This window comes from Mchenga conophoros, linkage group LG17 (assembly GCF_057382185.1).
Source record: "Mchenga conophoros isolate Kocher_MC1m ecotype Shallow Benthic linkage group LG17, M_conophoros_male_GT1.1, whole genome shotgun sequence".
NCBI classification, from domain to species: domain Eukaryota; kingdom Metazoa; phylum Chordata; class Actinopteri; order Cichliformes; family Cichlidae; genus Mchenga; species Mchenga conophoros.
In genome coordinates this window covers 24,304,017-24,322,171 of record NC_140542.1, presented here as the reverse complement: position 1 = coordinate 24,322,171, position 18,155 = coordinate 24,304,017, and the positions used below count along the sequence as shown (strand labels likewise).

The 18,155-nt window shown below is 39.7% G+C and overlaps 1 protein-coding gene across 2 annotated transcripts in view; it reads left to right on the top strand.

Annotated features, from left to right (window-relative positions):
- Positions 1-18,155, top strand: part of LOC146555524 (ankyrin repeat- and BTB/POZ domain-containing protein 3-A) — a 283,020-nt gene that overhangs the window by 198,460 nt on the left and 66,405 nt on the right. For both annotated transcript variants that reach the window (XM_085251640.1, XM_085251639.1), the window contains exon 3: positions 17,412-17,619. In XM_085251640.1, the coding sequence (XP_085107766.1) occupies positions 17,412-17,619 (208 nt within the window). The remainder of the gene's footprint in view (positions 1-17,411; positions 17,620-18,155) is intronic.

Sequence of the window (18,155 nt, the reverse complement as noted above, 5' to 3'; positions counted from 1 at the left end):
GACAAAATGAAACAGGAAAGTACCGCAGTGTAATCCATTTATTTCAACAAAGTAACTGTATTCTGAATACCACCTTTTTAAACAGTAACTGTAACGGAATACAGTTACTCATATTTTGTATTTTAAATACATAACGGCGGTACATGTATTCCGTTACTCCCCAACACTATGTATCATATATAAGAAACAATGTGAAATAATCTTACATTTGACATATTTTGTATTTTGTACTGTACCTAAACAGGAGTAGGTATGCAGATCTCCAAAGCAAAAATGAAGGACAAGGGTGGACAGTAGATAAGCATCTGAGCAGTTTACTTCACAAAGAAGGAAGCATCATTTTGCGACTTAACTGGCAGCATTGAATTTAAATAAGAAGAAAAAAAGAGAAATAGGCTTGAAGAATGATCTGTCACACCCAAACAAATTGTTTTCTCCTTTACAGACCCAAAGGAAATGACGGAATAGATTAAACAACAAGACCAATTTGTATTTTTCAGACATTTGTTCCACAAAGAGACAAATGCCGACTGAGTACTCTTGAATTTAATAAGCACAAGCATGCCGGTACTGGAGATTAAGCTGGGATTGCTTTGTTTCCTGCGGCTGTGTAAGGTCAGCAGCCTCTTGACAATGTGGACATCCAATCCTATGCAGTTGCACAGGCCAAGTGTTCGCTCCAATTAAAGTCTATTAGAAGTATTGCATTTCAAATGAAACGTAAGTATGCCCACAACTCCACCAGCATGTGTAAGCATCCGAGTGTGCAACACCTCTCCAGAGATGTGCAACACCCACCGGCAGATGTTCTTCATTAATAGTTATTACCCATCAGCCTGACATGTGAGAGTTGAGGATACATTGCCTCTCTCAGCTCTTTGTCTACTACTTACTTCAGTGGCTGAGAGACAAGCTGAAGTTATATCCACTTTATACTGAAGCCCTCCTGCAAGAAGATAGACATTACACCGCACTCTCTGCCTGAGCTGTGCTGCTGAGAGATAATACAGACCCACTAATTGAGTGTTTTGGAGGTTGCCAGAGTGCTAATAGAAGTTTTGGGGTAATAAGGCGGTGAATTGAACAGGCTGCCTTTAGTTTCTCACCTCTCTGTTTCCAGAAAAAGAAGAAAGGAAAGCTGCTTAGAGACAAACAGCAGCAGCTGTGTGCCGTAACACTTTGATGAAAGGACACTTGGCAAAAGGTTTTAATAGTTGTTGGTATTTTGGATTGATTTTTTCTTTTAGTCAAATTTTATTCTCCAGTTTCATAGACTGCCAGTGAAGTAATGACTTATGCTTAATATACTGCAGGAAGGATTTTTATTGAGCTGCTCACTGGTCTTTATATCACTTCATTTAAACTTCATTGGGTGTGCTAATTCTCATCCAATAAGCAAAACAAGCATCACGCACTTACAGGTACTTCTCGTAACTCTGCGGGGAGCCTTGGCAGCGGGAAATATCCAGATATTCAGTGTGCGTGGGCTGACATCTTTCATCTCTTCCTTTTATTATTAAAATAAAAAATATCCTGTCTCAGAATGATGCTGAAAAATACCCGTTTGTGCGTTTGTTGAGTCTAGTCTGGATTACTGTAATTCATTATTATTGGGCTGTTTGGAAAGCTGATCTCAAACACAGCAGTGAGAGTTCTGATGAAGACTTTAAAATATACCATATTTCTCCCAAATTAGATTTGCTTGACTGACTCCTTCCAGAAAATAAAAACACAGAGTTTAAACTCCTGAATGGTCAGGCTGTGGTGTATCTTAAAGACCTCCCAGTAACCTATTATCCTATTAGAGCACCCTTAGAGATTATTGTAGAGGCATTACATAGCAATGTAAAACAGCTTGAGGCGATTGTTGCTGTGAATTGGCACTATATTGAACTAATCCACCTAAGTGTAGGGGTGATGTGCTACTAAGTCTTATCTAGGCAAATATATATTAGCTCAGTCAGTAACATTAGATGATTATTTCTGCTTATAAGCTATATGGCACAGGTTATTATTACCAGCTTTTATTTTACCGTAGAAGAAATGTTGCATAAACTTCTGATTTACACAATTTGGATGTCAGAAAGAATGGCTCATTGGCTTCACCTTTGAGGCATGGAGCCTGTGTCTATCTGTAATATGCATTTAGAGTGGAGTGTCAAACATAAGGCTGGAAGCTAGTATTGTTCCACAGCAAAGCTCTGAAAAATGTGAAGGAAGGCATAAATTTTAGACTTTTAAGTGTATTTTCATAACTTTTCAACTGATAAAGACCTGCTCTATGGCCATTCATACTACACCAAAGTAAATAAGTAATAGATAAACCATTAAATGACAGAAAGTACCTGTTTTTCATTGTTTGCTACATAAATTTCTAAAACAAAAGCAAGCACAAAAACAGACAATTAACTTTTTGTAATTCTGTCAATTAACAAAAAAAATTCAGTTGTGTTCAGTTTTATAATTACAGGACAGTCTGTGCAATAAGCTAATAGATAGATAGATAGATAGATAGATAGATAGATAGATAGATAGATAGCATATTTACATACATACTTTATTGATCCCACTAGGGAAATTGTTGTGTACAGCAAAGACAAGTTGCTATAAACAGCAAAAGTAAGACTAACATCATGAATATCACTATAATTCTAAGTAAACAGCTGCATGAAGGTACAATATAAAACATGTTTGGGATCTTATGCCTGATAGGTGTGTTCACCTGTCACAGACAGAAAAGATATTATACAGCTTTATAGAGAACAGCAGGACATATACAGGGAGTGCAGAATTATTAGGCAAGTTGTATTTTTGAGGAATAATTTTATTATTGAACAACAACCATGTTCTCAATGAACCCAAAACACTCATTAATATCAAAGCTGAATGTTTTTGGAAGTAGTTTTTAGTTTTAGCTATTTTAGGGGGATATCTGTGTGTGCAGGTGACTATTACTGTGCATAATTATTAGGCAACTTAACAAAAAACAAATATTTACCCATTTCAATTATTTATTTTTACCAGTGAAACCAATATAACATCTCCACATTCACAAATATACATTTCTGACATTCAAAAACAAAACCAAAACAAATCAGCGACCAATATAGCCACCTTTCTTTGCAAGGACACTCAAAAGCCTGCCATCCATGGATTCTGTCAGTGTTTTGATCTGTTCACCATCAACATTGCGTGCAGCAGCAACCACAGCCTCTCAGACACTGTTCAGAGAGGTGTACTGTTTTCCCTCCTTGTAAATATCACATTTGATGATGGACCACAGGTTCTCAATGGGGTTCAGATCAGGTGAACAAGGTGGCCATGTCATTAGTTTTTCTTCTTTTATACCCTTTCTTGTCAGCCACGCTGTGGAGTACTTGGACGCATGTGATGGAGCATTGTCCTGCATGAAAATCATGTTTTTCTTGAAGGATGCAGACTTCTTCCTGTACCACTGCTTGAAGAAGGTGTCTTCCAGAAACTGGCAGTAGGACTGGGAGTTGAGCTCGACTCCATCCTCAACCCGAAAAGGCCCCACAAGCTCATCTTTGATGATACCAGCCCAAACCAGTACTCCACCTCCACCTTGCTGGCGTCTGAGTCGGACTGGAGCTCTCTGCCCTTTACCAATCCAGCCACGGGCCCATCCATCTGGCCCATCAAGACTCACTCTCATTTCATCAGTCCATAAAACCTTAGAAAAACCAGTCTTGAGATATTTCTTGGCCCAGTCTTGACGTTTCAGCTTGTGTGTCTTGTTCAGTGGTGGTCGTCTTTCAGCCTTTCTTACCTTGGCCATGTCTCTGAGTATTGCACACCTTGTGCTTTTGGGCACTCCAGTGATGTTGCAGCTCTGAAATATGGCCAAACTGGTGGCAAGTGGCATCTTGGCAGCTGCACGCTTGACTTTTCTCAGTTCATGGGCAGTTATTTTGCGCCTTGGTTTTTCCACACGCTTCTTGCGACCCTGTTGACTATTTTGAATGAAACGCTTGATTGTTCGATGATCACGCTTCAGAAGCTTTGCAATTTTGAGACTGCTGCATCCCTCTGCAAGATATCTCACTATTTTTGACTTTTCTGAGCCTGTCAAGTCCTTCTTTTGACCCATTTTGCCAAAGGAAAGGACGTTGCCTAATAATTATGCACACCTGGTATAGGGTGTTGATGTCATTAGACCACACCCCTTCTCATTACAGAGATGCACATCACCTAATATGCTTAATTGGTAGTAGGCTTTCGAGCCTGTACAGCTTGGAGTAAGACAACATGCATGAAGAGGATGATGTGGACAAAATACTCATTTGCCTAATAATTCTGCACTCCCTGTATTTCCCGAAACGTTCTTCATGGTGGTGAGGTTGAATCTGTCCGAGGGAGGAGGCCCACCATTTCAAATGAGTTTGACACCCCTGCTTCTTGGCTTTTCTTGACAGTGGTTTTAGAAAAGGAAAACAGATAGGAATATGTTTTCATTTTGAAATGTAACTTTTCTTATCTTGTTTGAACCTCAATAGCAGCAGGTCTCTACTAAGGCCTTACCCATAAACTTTACTTTCAGTTTGTTGCATTCTTTAGAACCTTTATAATCTATTAAGTAATTTATACGAAAGTTAATGCTGGTAGCATTTGCACGACTGTGGGTTTCTGTCAGTATTCTAACATGAAATCGCTTAAAAATAGCCATCATAGCCAAAGAATAAACGTTAATGACTACTGTGGGCTTCTCCTCATGTTCCCTCCAACACAACCTTTTGCCGTTTCACCTTGTCATTTCCCCCAGCATCACTGTGATTAAGTGCAGCCTCGCAGTATTACCGTTGTCTTGTTAAATATACAGTATGTATTTCTCTTTGTTACCAGTGCTTATTTACATTGCCCACACAATTTTCTCTTCATCACATTAACTGTTGCTGCAGTGCACATAAACACAAATGTACTTTTGATTTGATTTGCTGCTGTGCTTTGGTGAACAGCTGCACAAGTCTTTTCCAGCTGTACTGTAATTGTCAAGCACTTTAAAAAAAAAAAAAAAAAAGGAACAAAAATAAGCCCTCAGCTGAAATATGAATGGTGCAGAACTATTTAAGCTCATTCGACACAGTGCATAATAAAGACATAAGAAAGTTATTTATTACACAGTGCCGCAGTCTGCAGTAGTGCTTTTGCAGATCTTCACAGAAGAGCCATTAAAGTCCCTAAAAGAGCCATTAGAAAAAATAAAGTGGCATCCATTTAGAAGTCCCCTCCTGTGAGTTGGAAAGATGATGACAATAGGGAGTGAGAGATGCTATGTGTAATGTACTGCTCCATTTCCACAGACTGGAAGTATCTGGGAGAACTAAGATAAGATGATGAGGCAGAATTAAGCTGGTTTCAGAGATCCCTTCAGAGTGACATAAGTCATTGTCTTGTACCACTTTCCCTGATTTTCTTATAGTTGTTAATGAACAGATTTATTCTTGGGATAACTGGGAGCTGTAGTCTTTTTTAGTGTGTGCGTATGGAGATTTTGTGTTGGCGTTTCTTTGCTTTGGATCTCACTCATCAGTCCAGAAGTGGACAGTTGCCTGCAGCAGACTGGGGCTTCTGTTCATGCCTTAATGGACAGAAAGAAGTAATCATGTTGGTCTCTGTGCACCAGTGCTATTAGATACAGAAACAGTGCAGCGGCAAGCACTTGACCTTCCTAAACAGAGATTTCATAATATTTTGCAGCATCTTGCATCATAAGACACTCTTCATTTTTAGTCAAAATGTCCTCCAGGGCTTCAAAAATGGACATTTGACAAAAACACTAGAAATCAAACTTTACTATTGTTAAAAACGGGTAATCATTGTAATTCACAACTAAATATTTCACTATATCCGTCCTTCCAACCCCATCCTCACCGGATCCTGCAGTAAAACAGATGGTGTCATGCTGCTGCTGCCTTCAAGTGTTCTTTTAAAGTGTTTGCCTCCAGATATAAAGTCGTTTTGGTGCAGTGACTGAATAGAAACTGCACATTAGGTACGTTTTGTGTAGTCTGTCAGTGAATTTGCAGTGTATGTAAGACTCCTAAACACTGGAGAAACATCCGAAATTACATGAATTGATTTTTTGCTTTGAGGGGGGATGATTTTACAGTCATGTCTGAACCACAAACTGTGGGTTGGATGATATGTAATGTACTGCTTTGGGCAGACAGGCTGCTGCTTGTGGTTCTGTGGACTTGCTGATGTGATGCAGAGGAACACAAGTCTGTATCCTATGGGTAAAAGACGTGGGCTTAAACTCTACTGTGTGGCAAATCCTTTAAAATGTAACACCCTCCATTTTCACTGTGCATACTGGGAAATAAGAATGAGCTCACAATTTTTTCCGCATTTATTTAAGGTTTCTTTTTGTTGCATTGCTATTGTTATGTTCTGGTGGATAGACTGTATTTACAAGATGGCAATTGTATTATCATCCATTGCCTCAATTTTAGCATTTTCAGCTCTCGTTTTAATTTAGTGGCATCAAAAGTGACCACATTAGTGAGGTTTGTTAGCAATATGAACTTATTAGATGGCCTGTACCGCACAGCAAGATGTCATATCGGAAATCACATTAAAAAGCTCTAAAAGGAATCAACACCACAAACATGCCAGAAAGAACCAGTTCAATGACTTGAAAGGTGAACTGGGCTCTCAGTAGGTGATAGGGTAAAGAGCACAGTCAATTGGGTGGGGCTTAGAGTCGAATTGTGCTCATCCACATCGAAAGGATACCAGCAACAGAGGAAGCTGTGATAATGCACAACCTTACTTTTCTTCACCGTGACGCATGGATAGCAGAAATGTTCATCCCAAGGTTTCAAAACAAGACGTCATAGTACATACGGTCACTGTTCATACTTTCTATAGTGGCCAAATTTATACTTTTCATATACAGCTTGTGGCAGAGTTTGGTGCTGACACTGTATGTTCATCATAAGATGTGCTTTTGTAATCACCTAGCTGTTTGATTCAGTTTTAGCTCCATAGCTCCAAATCATTCTCATTTAATAGCCATTAGTTGGATGCTGATATGTAGCTTTTTGTGTGCCAGCACATTTTGTACTTCTACAAAAGCTGCTTTATAATATGTACCATTTTTATGCTCACTGCTTTGGTCAGTATTTTTATTTTTTTTGCATCAATTCAAGGAAGCACAAAATCTGTAATATATCAAGTGCTGTACTGATGCCTGGTGCTTCAAAATGAATGAATCATTGTGTAGCATTCGCAGCGAGGCACTTCATTTGTTTTTCTCTCTTTTTTTTTATTCCCTCTGTCCCAGCTTTCCAGTTAGTGCCCCGCTGCTTCTCCATGTTGCAATTTATTCATCAACATAAACAGTCTCATTTCACAATGAGTTCAGTTTATAAAAAGATAGATTAGAAGATGGATCAGTGCTCCCCTTGTGACTAACCACACTCTATTCCCCTCTGTGGAGCTTGCAGAAATAACACATTTGGATATGTCTTTATCCTTTTGTTTCACTCCTATTTGGCTCATCATGGGTTCACAGGTCCATAGGCTCAGCAGGTATTTTTTTTCTTTCCTCCAGATGGCTACCCAGCTTCTGATCACATCCTAGCCAAGCTACTAAAAACCTGTGACTTTGTTTTATTAAACCGGCAAGCTGAGAACATTAATATATGCACTCCATGTGTCCACCGATCCCCTGTCTATTCAAATACGGACTGCTATGACCTTTCTTCACGTAACTCATATTAAATGTGTCTGCTGGTGATAAATTTCCACTTGAGCTCTGCTGGTAAAAGTATCTGCTAGTTCTCTGTTAATGACGGCATGTCCTGTAATCAACAGTGATTAATAGGTGCCATGGAATTGCTAATGTGCCCCACAGGGAGAGCTCTGAGCCGGTCGTATTACCAAGCGATGATTAAATGTTCTCGGTTTGGCCCCCGGGGAGCGATAGGCCATGACAGTGTGTCAGAGGACGGTGAAGGAATCTTCCATCTCAGACTTCCATTAGGGAGCACAACAGTCATCTCACTGTTATAAACTTGGGTCACATTTAATAAGAAGTTAGCTCATGTCAGTTTGTCTGCTTCAATTACACACTTGTTTGCTTATCTTTTTTTTTGTCTTTTCTATTTGTTGTGATACACATTCAGAATTCATGGCTCATAGCGTTGCTGTTTTGGTTACTGCTGTCAAAGTTCTGTAGAACAATACCCGCTCACCATCGGACAGCACAAAGACAAAGTTAGCTACTAGCTGGTGATTGTATCATATCTTTCAGAAGCTAAACCCCCCTCCAGATATTTCCTTTAGCAGTTAGTGGAGGACAAACACAAAATTTAAAATGACTGCTACTCCATATTGATGATTCTGCAAAGCCCTTTTTGAATGAGATTATTGTTCTCTGGGGACTTATAGTAATTTGTGATAATTGTGGCTGCTGTCTGTGATCTTAATCAGCGGTCCCCAACCCCCGGGCCATGGACCGGTACAGGTCCATGAGTCGTTTGGTACCAGACCGCGATAGTTGAGGGTCGGGTGTGAAATTTATGGTTTTCAGGGTGCCTGATTGCTAATAGCTACTGGGATTATAGCTTACACTCATCAGGAGATGTCAACAGCCCTCTGCTTGTGTTACCTGTTGAGAGAACATGGTGCCACGCGAGCTAAAGAGGCACTTGGAAAGCAAATACCTTCTGAGAAAAACTTGATCTATTTAAGGAGACGCTGGATCTGAATCAGAGGCAGCAGGACCGTGTGTTCGACTGTGTAAAAGTGTCTGATAAGGTGAAGATGGCACAAATGAGCTGTAAAAAGTGCTTTCATGCGAAAGAACTGACAACATGTTAGGTGGCGGAGGCTGTTTTGAGCAGCTAGAAAATAGATGTGCCTTGACAGTTTGGCTTACCTTTAGGAGTGCCCACTGACCTGCCATATTTCGCCAAAACAGAGGTCCTGTGGTAATAGTCCACTAGGAATCTGGAAATTTGTTTGGAGTGTAGAGTAAGAGTAAAAGAGTAAGACAGACACTGTAAGAGAGAGACATGATAAATATGTAGCAACAAAGATGGCTGCAGAGTGCCAAGACTTTCTTTTATAAGGATTTTGAGTAAGCTTATATATAGCAATGTTCAAGCTGACATTTTTCTCTATCAACAGGCGCAGTAGATATAATGTGACAGTCTGTGGTGTAATGCCAGATCAGTGGCAAGCACCCAGAGACTTTCCTGTCAGCATTTTTTGCCACATGTGGGCATAAAGTCTGTAAATTTGATTGAACTACATACTTTTCATTTCCCAAATGTGCAGCATAAAATCCAGATGTATGGAGCTAATTTCCAAATCACATGAGGCATCTTGGTAATATTAGTCCCATGTAAATAAGCCTTATGATGGACAATTTAAATGACGATGTTACACCAGTTACTGCACTTTGTGTATAACTTTTCATTTCTATCTAACTTGATTTAACCTGTAACTGCTACAAACTCATTACCTTGGGGCCTCAACTCCACTCCCTCAAGTGGGATGGGATAAAAAAAACTGTCTGATCCATGTTTGGCAGCCAAACTCAAAAGATTATGTTAAGATTAATAAAAAACAAAAACATGATGTAACACTTCAGTATGCTGTTTCCAAATTGTTTTTGAACCGGTTTAAAGATAAAGTGACTCCAAAGGCAGCCATGCATCTCATCCATCTCATTATCATTAAAAAGTTTTGGGTCTTTTGATGGATTTAAGCTTGTTCCTACCCAGAGGGGCCTCCATGCTGAGTAGCTACAGGATATCTGTCTAGTGTATTTGCAGTCAAAATACTATCAGAACTCACATTAATAATTTCTGCTGCATCCTCCCTAATTCTGCAACGAGAAGGGAAAAAAAGTTTAGGAAGAACGTTTATAGGATTTTAGGTCATAATGAAATTCATGAATGTCCTCCCTTCTGATTGTGTGATAATAAATATAAGCTACAGTGTAAATACAGCTTACAGACAGATTCACGCAAATTAATCATTAAACATAGAAGTATACTTCTAAGATTAAAAAAAAAAAGTGTGAAAGGGAAGTTTGCACTCTATTTTAAAAAATAGCTACTGAGTAAGGAATGGATTATTTATTACACAATACAACACTGGCACTGCCTTCGTGTTAAAGTCTCATGAAGAATTCAGACTCTGTGATATAAATGTAAATAATTTCCTCGTGAAAAAAAATAGAACCCATTAAACTCAAATCAAAAGCATATTGACATTACCACAGAGTCGGATCAAGAGTAGGATTGGCATTATTTTACCAAATATAACACCATTTAATCACTTCGTGAAGCAAATTATCTGAATTCCACTAATAACTTAAAAAATCTTTTTAAAGTTTTGTTCTCGTACATTGCACAAGATAAATGTATCACAGTTAAATTGCATCAAAGTACAGACTGTTCCCAGTACAATAACTCAATCCACATTCCCTGTGGCTACTCGTTATAAGAACATAATTGCATTGTGCTTTATTGTACCTGCTGAAAAAACTTCGAAGTGAAATATCCTCTAAAAACAATCTGAACCTTGACAGAGAAAACTTAATCTGGCCCACATACTCATGTCAAACTGAGAAAACAGCCTATAAATTTGACATTTAAAAAAGCTGTGTTGTTGAGATGTCAACATGTAGCAAGTGTTATTCAGGAGAAACAGCTACACTTTGTGAGTCTTTATACGTCGATGCCAGCAGGCATTCTGTAGTTTTTAATAAAGAAGCCCGGCTGAGTGTGTGGTATGTTTGAACTTTTTTCTGGAGTGAGAGGTGTGAAGGTTTTTCTCTGTCAAAAGTTGAGGTTGAAAACGTCAAACCCAAAACTTGCTTTAGTTATATACTGGTTAATGAGACTAGGTAAGTGATTGTGGGGACTCTCTGCCTTGCAGTTCTCTCAGCATGATCTGGAGTGTCTCAAGAACAATTAGATGAATTGTTTTTTTGCATCATCACTTCAAACCTTTCACTGATCCTGAGATATAACCCAACCTCTATTGGATGAAATGTCATATAACCCCCACACCATCACACTAACAGAAGCCTGAACCATTGATACAAGCAGGATAGATTCATGCTTTCGTGTTGTTTGCACCAAAATCTGACCCTACCATGACAGGAGTGGCGCCCAGGGTGGTCGTTTTCTGCTGTGTTATTCAGAGATGTTCTTTTCCACACCTTGGTGGTAATGAATGGTTAGTTGAGTTACTGTTTCCTTCCGATCAGCTTGAAGCAGTTCTGGTATCTGACTGCTGGTAACTGGATATTTTCTCTTGTTCAAACCATTCTCTGTAGAGACGGTTGTGTGGCGGGGATCTCAGTCGATCCAACAGTATCTGAAAATGCTCAGACCACTGAGAGCGATGCCATGTTCAGAGTTACTTAAATAACCTTTCTTCTTGATTCTGGTTCTTGGTTTAATTTTCAGCAGGTTGTCTTGACCATGTCTGCACAACTAAATGAAATGAGTGGCTAATAAACTGATAAGTGGATCTGGAATAGTGATCACACCATGTTACCAGCAAGCAAGCACTTGGTGATGGTGGTGAGGAAGAACTCCCTTTTAAGAGGAAGACACTTGTGACAAAAACATGCTGGAGGGTTAGAGTGAAATAGAAGACATTGTATTGTCTTGCATTGTTAATGTTTGTACAACACTGTCAACCTGCTTTCAGGTACAATAGGAATTTTACCATTCTTGCTGTTAGCCATTTAGTGTTAGCTACTCGTACAGAGCAAAGAGCACAAAATAAGAAAGGTTGTAAACTTTTAATGATGCTACATTTATGTTTCTGTGGACTCTGAGGGGAAACATGTTGTTTGTATAACAGAATTTAAAGTTTTTGTGACAAGTTGTTACAGCAGAAAGTTTTTCCTTTATGCAGAGTCACTTTTTTAATACGGGTAATAAGGAACAAAGTTTTGCTCAGTAATGAGTCCTTCCAAAAGGGAAGGACTTGGCTCGGAGAAAGAAAGACACTAAGCTGTCCCTTATGATTAATTCAAATCAGATGAAGCATGAACCTCATAGGAGTGTTGCTTAGATAATTACAGCAAAGGAGATGGGAGCAAATGTTGTCCTGCTGACAAAACCAAAGTCACGGGAACAATTAATGAAGGCAAAGAAAGCTTGATTATCGACTCGGGCGTTGGGTTTTGCTCAGAGGGATAGCAGTGGTTTAAGTATTTGCATGGTGCCTGACTCTAATGTTAAATGTGGCTTTAAAAAAAGAGAGAAGTGGATTGCTATTTATGGATGTAGATTGGCCAAAGAGATCTGCTTTTGCTCAGCAAGCTCTACAAACACATGGGGAGTGCGTCCAGTTAAAGGAGTTAGCAGTTCTCTGCTCCTGTATTGTTTCCTGTTGTGCAGAGTGTTTCCCAATGTAAATGCATGCTTCAGTCATCTCGGTTTTCTCTTTTTTAATGTTTATTAATGCCTCACTTCTCCTCTTAATATTCAGGCCAGTGTCGCACTTTGTTAACATACGGAGAGTAGCTTAGGGACCTGGAGTGGAAAGGTTTTCTATGCTCACTTTATTCCGCCTGCTTGAGGTTCTAGTTTAACGCTACTGCGATCCAAATATACAGTAAACAGCATCTGAATACTGATGATTACCACATTCAGAAAAATGCTAGAGTTTCTGTGTAGCTGCAAGTAATGACTGTTTTTTGTGCTTATTTATAAGATATGTAGTTTATTTTTAATAAGCCCTTGTTATGCCATTCCTTTCCCCCTCTCATACAGTATATATACAATGTTGCAAGAGTGGATGCTCATATTACACAATGAATATGAAGTCTGTTTGTGAGGGGCGACCAATCGGCAGAAAGAAGGCTCAAAGAGAAGGTAAAAAGCCCAGAAAAAGTAATAAATCCAATTCAATTTATTTATTTATACAGTGCCAAATCACAACAATTGTTGCCTTAAGGTAAGCAAGTCGCCTATAACATCCACTGGTTGGACCTGTTAGCTGGATCTTCCAGAATGAAGCTTTTAAGTTTTATTTTTGTATCATTTTATTTTGGAATCACAGGACCGGGCACAGAATAGGACAAGACATGGATACAGAGCAATCATACGGGTGTAAACACTAACATCAGTGTACAGGTGGTTGTGTGTGCTGTGTATGCCGTGTTTTATATGAGTGTGTATGACTGCTCAGTCTGGACCCATAATAATAATGGAGGGTGTGGGGAGGTACTGGTGATGTGTCTGCCCCCAGCCACTGGCACCAAGATAAGGTCACCATCAGGTGGTCAGGCAGTGACTCAGCATGCTAAGGTCGGCCAGAGCATCAGTTCTGTTGTTTTCTAATGAAATTAACTTTTCCTCTGTTCTAATATTTATACTCTTTGGGATTTATTTGGGTTGTTTAGATTTATAATATGCAAATCACTAGATCGCTGGCTGACCTTGACAGCAGAGAGTTGACCTACTGGAAGACTTGTTCCAGGAGAGTAGTCGAGAAAATGTTAACAGTAACTGGACTTAATTGTGTTGCCTCTTCTAGAGTTTCACCTGCAGCATGATAGATCCATATACCGTAAAAGGCATAAGTAGATAAAATACCAAGATCATATCTCTACCAAGGGTGAACATCCTACATACCTCACAGTATGTAGAAAATTTATTCAATGGTAGAAAACACTTACAAAAATTCCTGCATCCATTGACTGCAAAAGCATTTCTGAACTGGACCAAACCCAGCTGGACTACCTGTGCACTACAAGGTGTATCAAAAAAAAAATCCGTTCTCAAAAGGCTATATTTTTTAAAGTAACGGGTATAGAAGCTTGCAGTAACTTTTAAAGTACATGGCTGAATATATAGTTTTGCATATAAAACTTCCAATGTTCACAAGTCCTCAGTGTCACCGCCCCCATACAATAATGAAACTTGTCTCATACTGTTGTGAGCGTGTCTGAAGTCACAGCAGCTATTGCTGTTGTTATGCTAACTACCGATATCCACAGCCACTGAAAAAAAAAAAGTTGGCACATTTTTTCCAGAATGCTGAGAAAAAAGTCAGAATTATGAGATTAAAGTCAGAATTCCTTTTTCTCAGAATTCTGATTTTTCTTTTTCTCAGAATTCCGAACTTAATCTAAATTTTTTTTAATCCGAATTCTGGAAAAGAAGAAAAAAAGACATGTCCACTTTTTTTCCCATTGGCCCTAATCCTCTTTGATTATTACTGCTGAATGCCTGCGGAATTAAAGCACTTGGAAACTGGATTATTCAAATAAATTGAAAATAGGAGTTGAAATTGTAGTAATAACAGCTGCAGTAGCTGTAGAAGTAGCCTTCTTATTTTTCTCCTCGTTCTTTGGGCGGCTTCCTTAAAAATACTCAGTTGCTGGGTTTGGTAAATGTCCATCTTGGCAGGATTGGGATTGTGGTCATGGTTAAAAGAAACCACCAGTGGTACAAGGCTGATGTTTTGCTGACCCATCGAGCAACCTGAAATTCATCAGCCTGACAGCAGGTCAAACTGTGATTTCTACAGCTTTTCCTCAGCTCCTTTAGAAGCTGCCTCAGAAATGACCGTACCTCATCATGTCTAACCTCAAGACGGGAGATTTATAGCACCGCTCCACTTGAACACAATCACGGAAGCTGAGCGTGTTTGCCTCGTTTTCAATTATTCATTGATGTGTTTAATTCTTTCTCGGCCGTCTATGAGGCTCCCCGGGGCCTGAGTGTAAACAGTGCTGTGAGCAGCGCGCTCTGTTTTCGTCTGGCTGCCTGTGAACTCTGTCAGAGGCCTTTAGTTTGACAGATGGAGAACCTTAGGCTCAGATTCACCGTGTCAGTCTGTCTGAGGAATGAGATTTCAAGACAGGGCAACTTTACTCAGACTGGATATTTTTGGAACAAACAATCAAACTAGATCAGAAGGCGATGTGTTTGCTGTTATACTGCAGCTCAGGGCTTCCAATTCTCACACATATACAGTACGTGCATCATCGACCTTACCTGAGCGTCCATATTCCTCCACAAGCCTGGAGCCTCCAGTATTCCAGTAAACTGAGTAAATAGATGTAATTAGATCAATACGAGTATCATTTTTTATCTGAGAAATCAACCCCTCAGGCTCACACTGCAGTATTTTCCCTCTCAGAGCTGCATCGTTACTCTTAAATGCATCGCTAACGACCTCATCTATAAACTGCTGCGACGCTGTCTAAATTAGAGAATGATGACTTCCAAAATGTCAGTGCTAAATATCTGCTTCTGCAACACACGTCACAAATTTCAGAATTTGAAATTCATACCTCCTCCAGTGCTTCAAAACTATTAGAACTGTAAAATTTCTTCTGACTCTCTTTTGCTCCTGGTTCCTGCTGTGCACAGACACAGCTTGAAAGAGATCACACCAAAATGAACGGACCGCATTCATGACGAAGAAAAAAAAATTAGTATAAAATGTACCCTATGCTGCCCTAAAAAAAAAGTATTTTACTTAATCTCTCTAGCTGTTATGGTTTCTAATGCGCACAGCTGTTCAGTTGTAAGCTTTTTTGCGCAACTCCTCAGGATCGTTAGAAAGATGGTACATGAGTTGGGGCTGCAGCCCCGCAGACCTCTGGTTATCGCCCACATTTGCAGATATTCAAACACATCTGGTGTTGTGCCCACTGACAGCTGTGCACACAGAAGTAGAGAACATCATTAACCATATATCTGCATTCAAGCCAGTAAAAAACTACTCTCAAAATATTCTCATTCCTTTTTTTATTCAAGACATTTGGGTATTCATTTACACTTTACTCCTCCGATAAAAGCATCAAAGGGTAAACTGCAGTGATCCTGAAACCGTGACTGGATTCTCAATATGTGTCATGTATTGGCTTTTGTGAAAATAATGTGAGCTACCGCCAACACAGTTGAACTCTCATTATGTTACTAATAGAGACATCAAGATAAACTGAAGTCCAGCAGCAGTGCTAGCTAACTGTGGGGATACATGTGTTTTTCAGTTTATTATTACGTGTGGCTCCATAATGTGGTGTTTTAAACATTTGCCTAGCAAGCAAATATCCACAGTTTGATTCCAGGAGGAGATACGAATCCCTTCGAGCTTGCATCACAAAGGGCTTAAAAAACAGTCACCAATCTGTTGACTCATCTCTAAAGGCTCATTTTATAGCATACTATACTTTCATGCTTTCGAGAAAAATAAAATCAATCGAATAGCCTAGATCGAGAGAGGAGTAAGAACGTCAAACATCCATCAAACCTGTCTGCATCACAGGTCTTTAATGATAGCTTGTTCATCGAGCAACAAATGAGACAGAATTTACACTTTGGTGAACATAAATGGTTTATCAGTGTTGTTATTTAAAAACAAGCCGTGGTTATAATAGCCTCTGTATGTGAAGGTGAAAGTCTGCAGCTATCAAACAAATGTTGGCGTTAAAAAACAGAAACTTGATATTTCTCGCTTTGTCTCGAATCTTCATCAACGTTCCTCGGTTGTGACAAGCTTTCCTGTCAGCTTGAAACCGTTTGGGCGTTCTCCTTTGACCTGAAATCAACATGACATTTTCACCCAGAGAAGCGCCGCTCACTGGATGTTTTCTTCTTTGGACCATTCTCTGTAAACCCTACAGATGGTTGTGTGGGAACATCCCAGTTTGAATAACCTTTCCTCATCAGGTTGTCTTGGTTATGTCTACATAACGAGATACCTTTGATTGGCTGATCAGAGATTTACGTTAACGAGTAGTTCACTAGGTTTACTTAATAAGTGTAGATGTATTTAAAGTCTATATTTTAAAAATATAGAAAAGGCTTGTAGCTCTTCATCCAGCCAAAACCGAGAGCCCATCTACCAATCTGACATTCACTCATTCAACCCTGTTCCTTATAACAAGGCATTCACAGTGTTTTAAAAAACCCTGTACTCATTAATTTTAAATTTAGCACACACATATGCTCAGTGACACAGATCCTGCAGCTTCCCTGTGACTCTGTGCATCATCACCCAGGAAAACATGGGAGAAAAATAAGTGCTACAGATAAAACGAGGACAGACTGAGAGTGAGAGCACACATGTCTGAGTGTGTTTTCACTGAGAGAGACCCGATGTCTGTAAGATTCATTTCAAGGCAGTCATTTCCCCACTCATGATTGTGCGGGCACATGTGTATGACTACACGTAGGCTGAATCAGAGGGTGTGTGAATGAGGGAGTGCGTCATCGTGAGTACTTTTGTGTCTGAGGGTTGGAGTAGGAAATGGGTTTTTGCTCTCAGAATGATATGTAAGACTTTTATCAGTGTAGTACACAGTGTTATTATTTCATCCTTGATAAATTACAGTTTGTTATTTTTACATCGCCCACCACGCTGCCACTGATATATTCATAAATTCCCTCCAGGTGATTTGGTCTCCCGGGCCATGCACCACCTCCAGCCGCTGCACATCAAGAATGCCAGCAACGGGACTCCGGTCCACCAGAAGGCCAACACCACAGTGCACTGGGAGCCCGAAGCCCTCTATACCCTGTGTTACTTCATGCACTGCCCGCAGATGGAGTGGGAAAACCCCAACGTAGAGCCATCCAAAGTCACCTTACAAACTGAGAGGTGAGTCCAACAGAGGCTTCAGACACTCGGGGAATCAGGTGTTTTGTACTGTGACCACATTCAGGTTAGCTCAAAGAGACCATCCAGCTGACTCAGCTTAATAGTTTAAATTCTGTAATCCCAGGAGAAAACTGAATAATCGATAGCATTTTTAAAAGATGAGCAATAATGCACAAAACATGTCGTCCTGGAAGCAAAACATCCTGCACTTGTTAACCTGGCCCGTTGAGATTATTTCAGTAACGTCTCCTCCCACTCACCCTGTCTGTCTGCAGTAATGAATTTACTTTCCCTGTGTGCATGTAAAAGGGCAGGAGTCTTTTAGTCAGCAACATGGGCTGACAGCTGAAGCAGGTAGTGATGGGATTTCCGGCTCTTTCGGTTCAGCTCACTAAAAAGAGCCGGCTCTTTCGGCTCCGAACCGGCTCTTCAGGTTGTTTTGTTGCTTTAATTAATTTATTATTAACAATAATATAAAATTATGCACAAAAGGAATTACTAACGTAAAAACAAGTGGTTTTATTTATATATGTTTA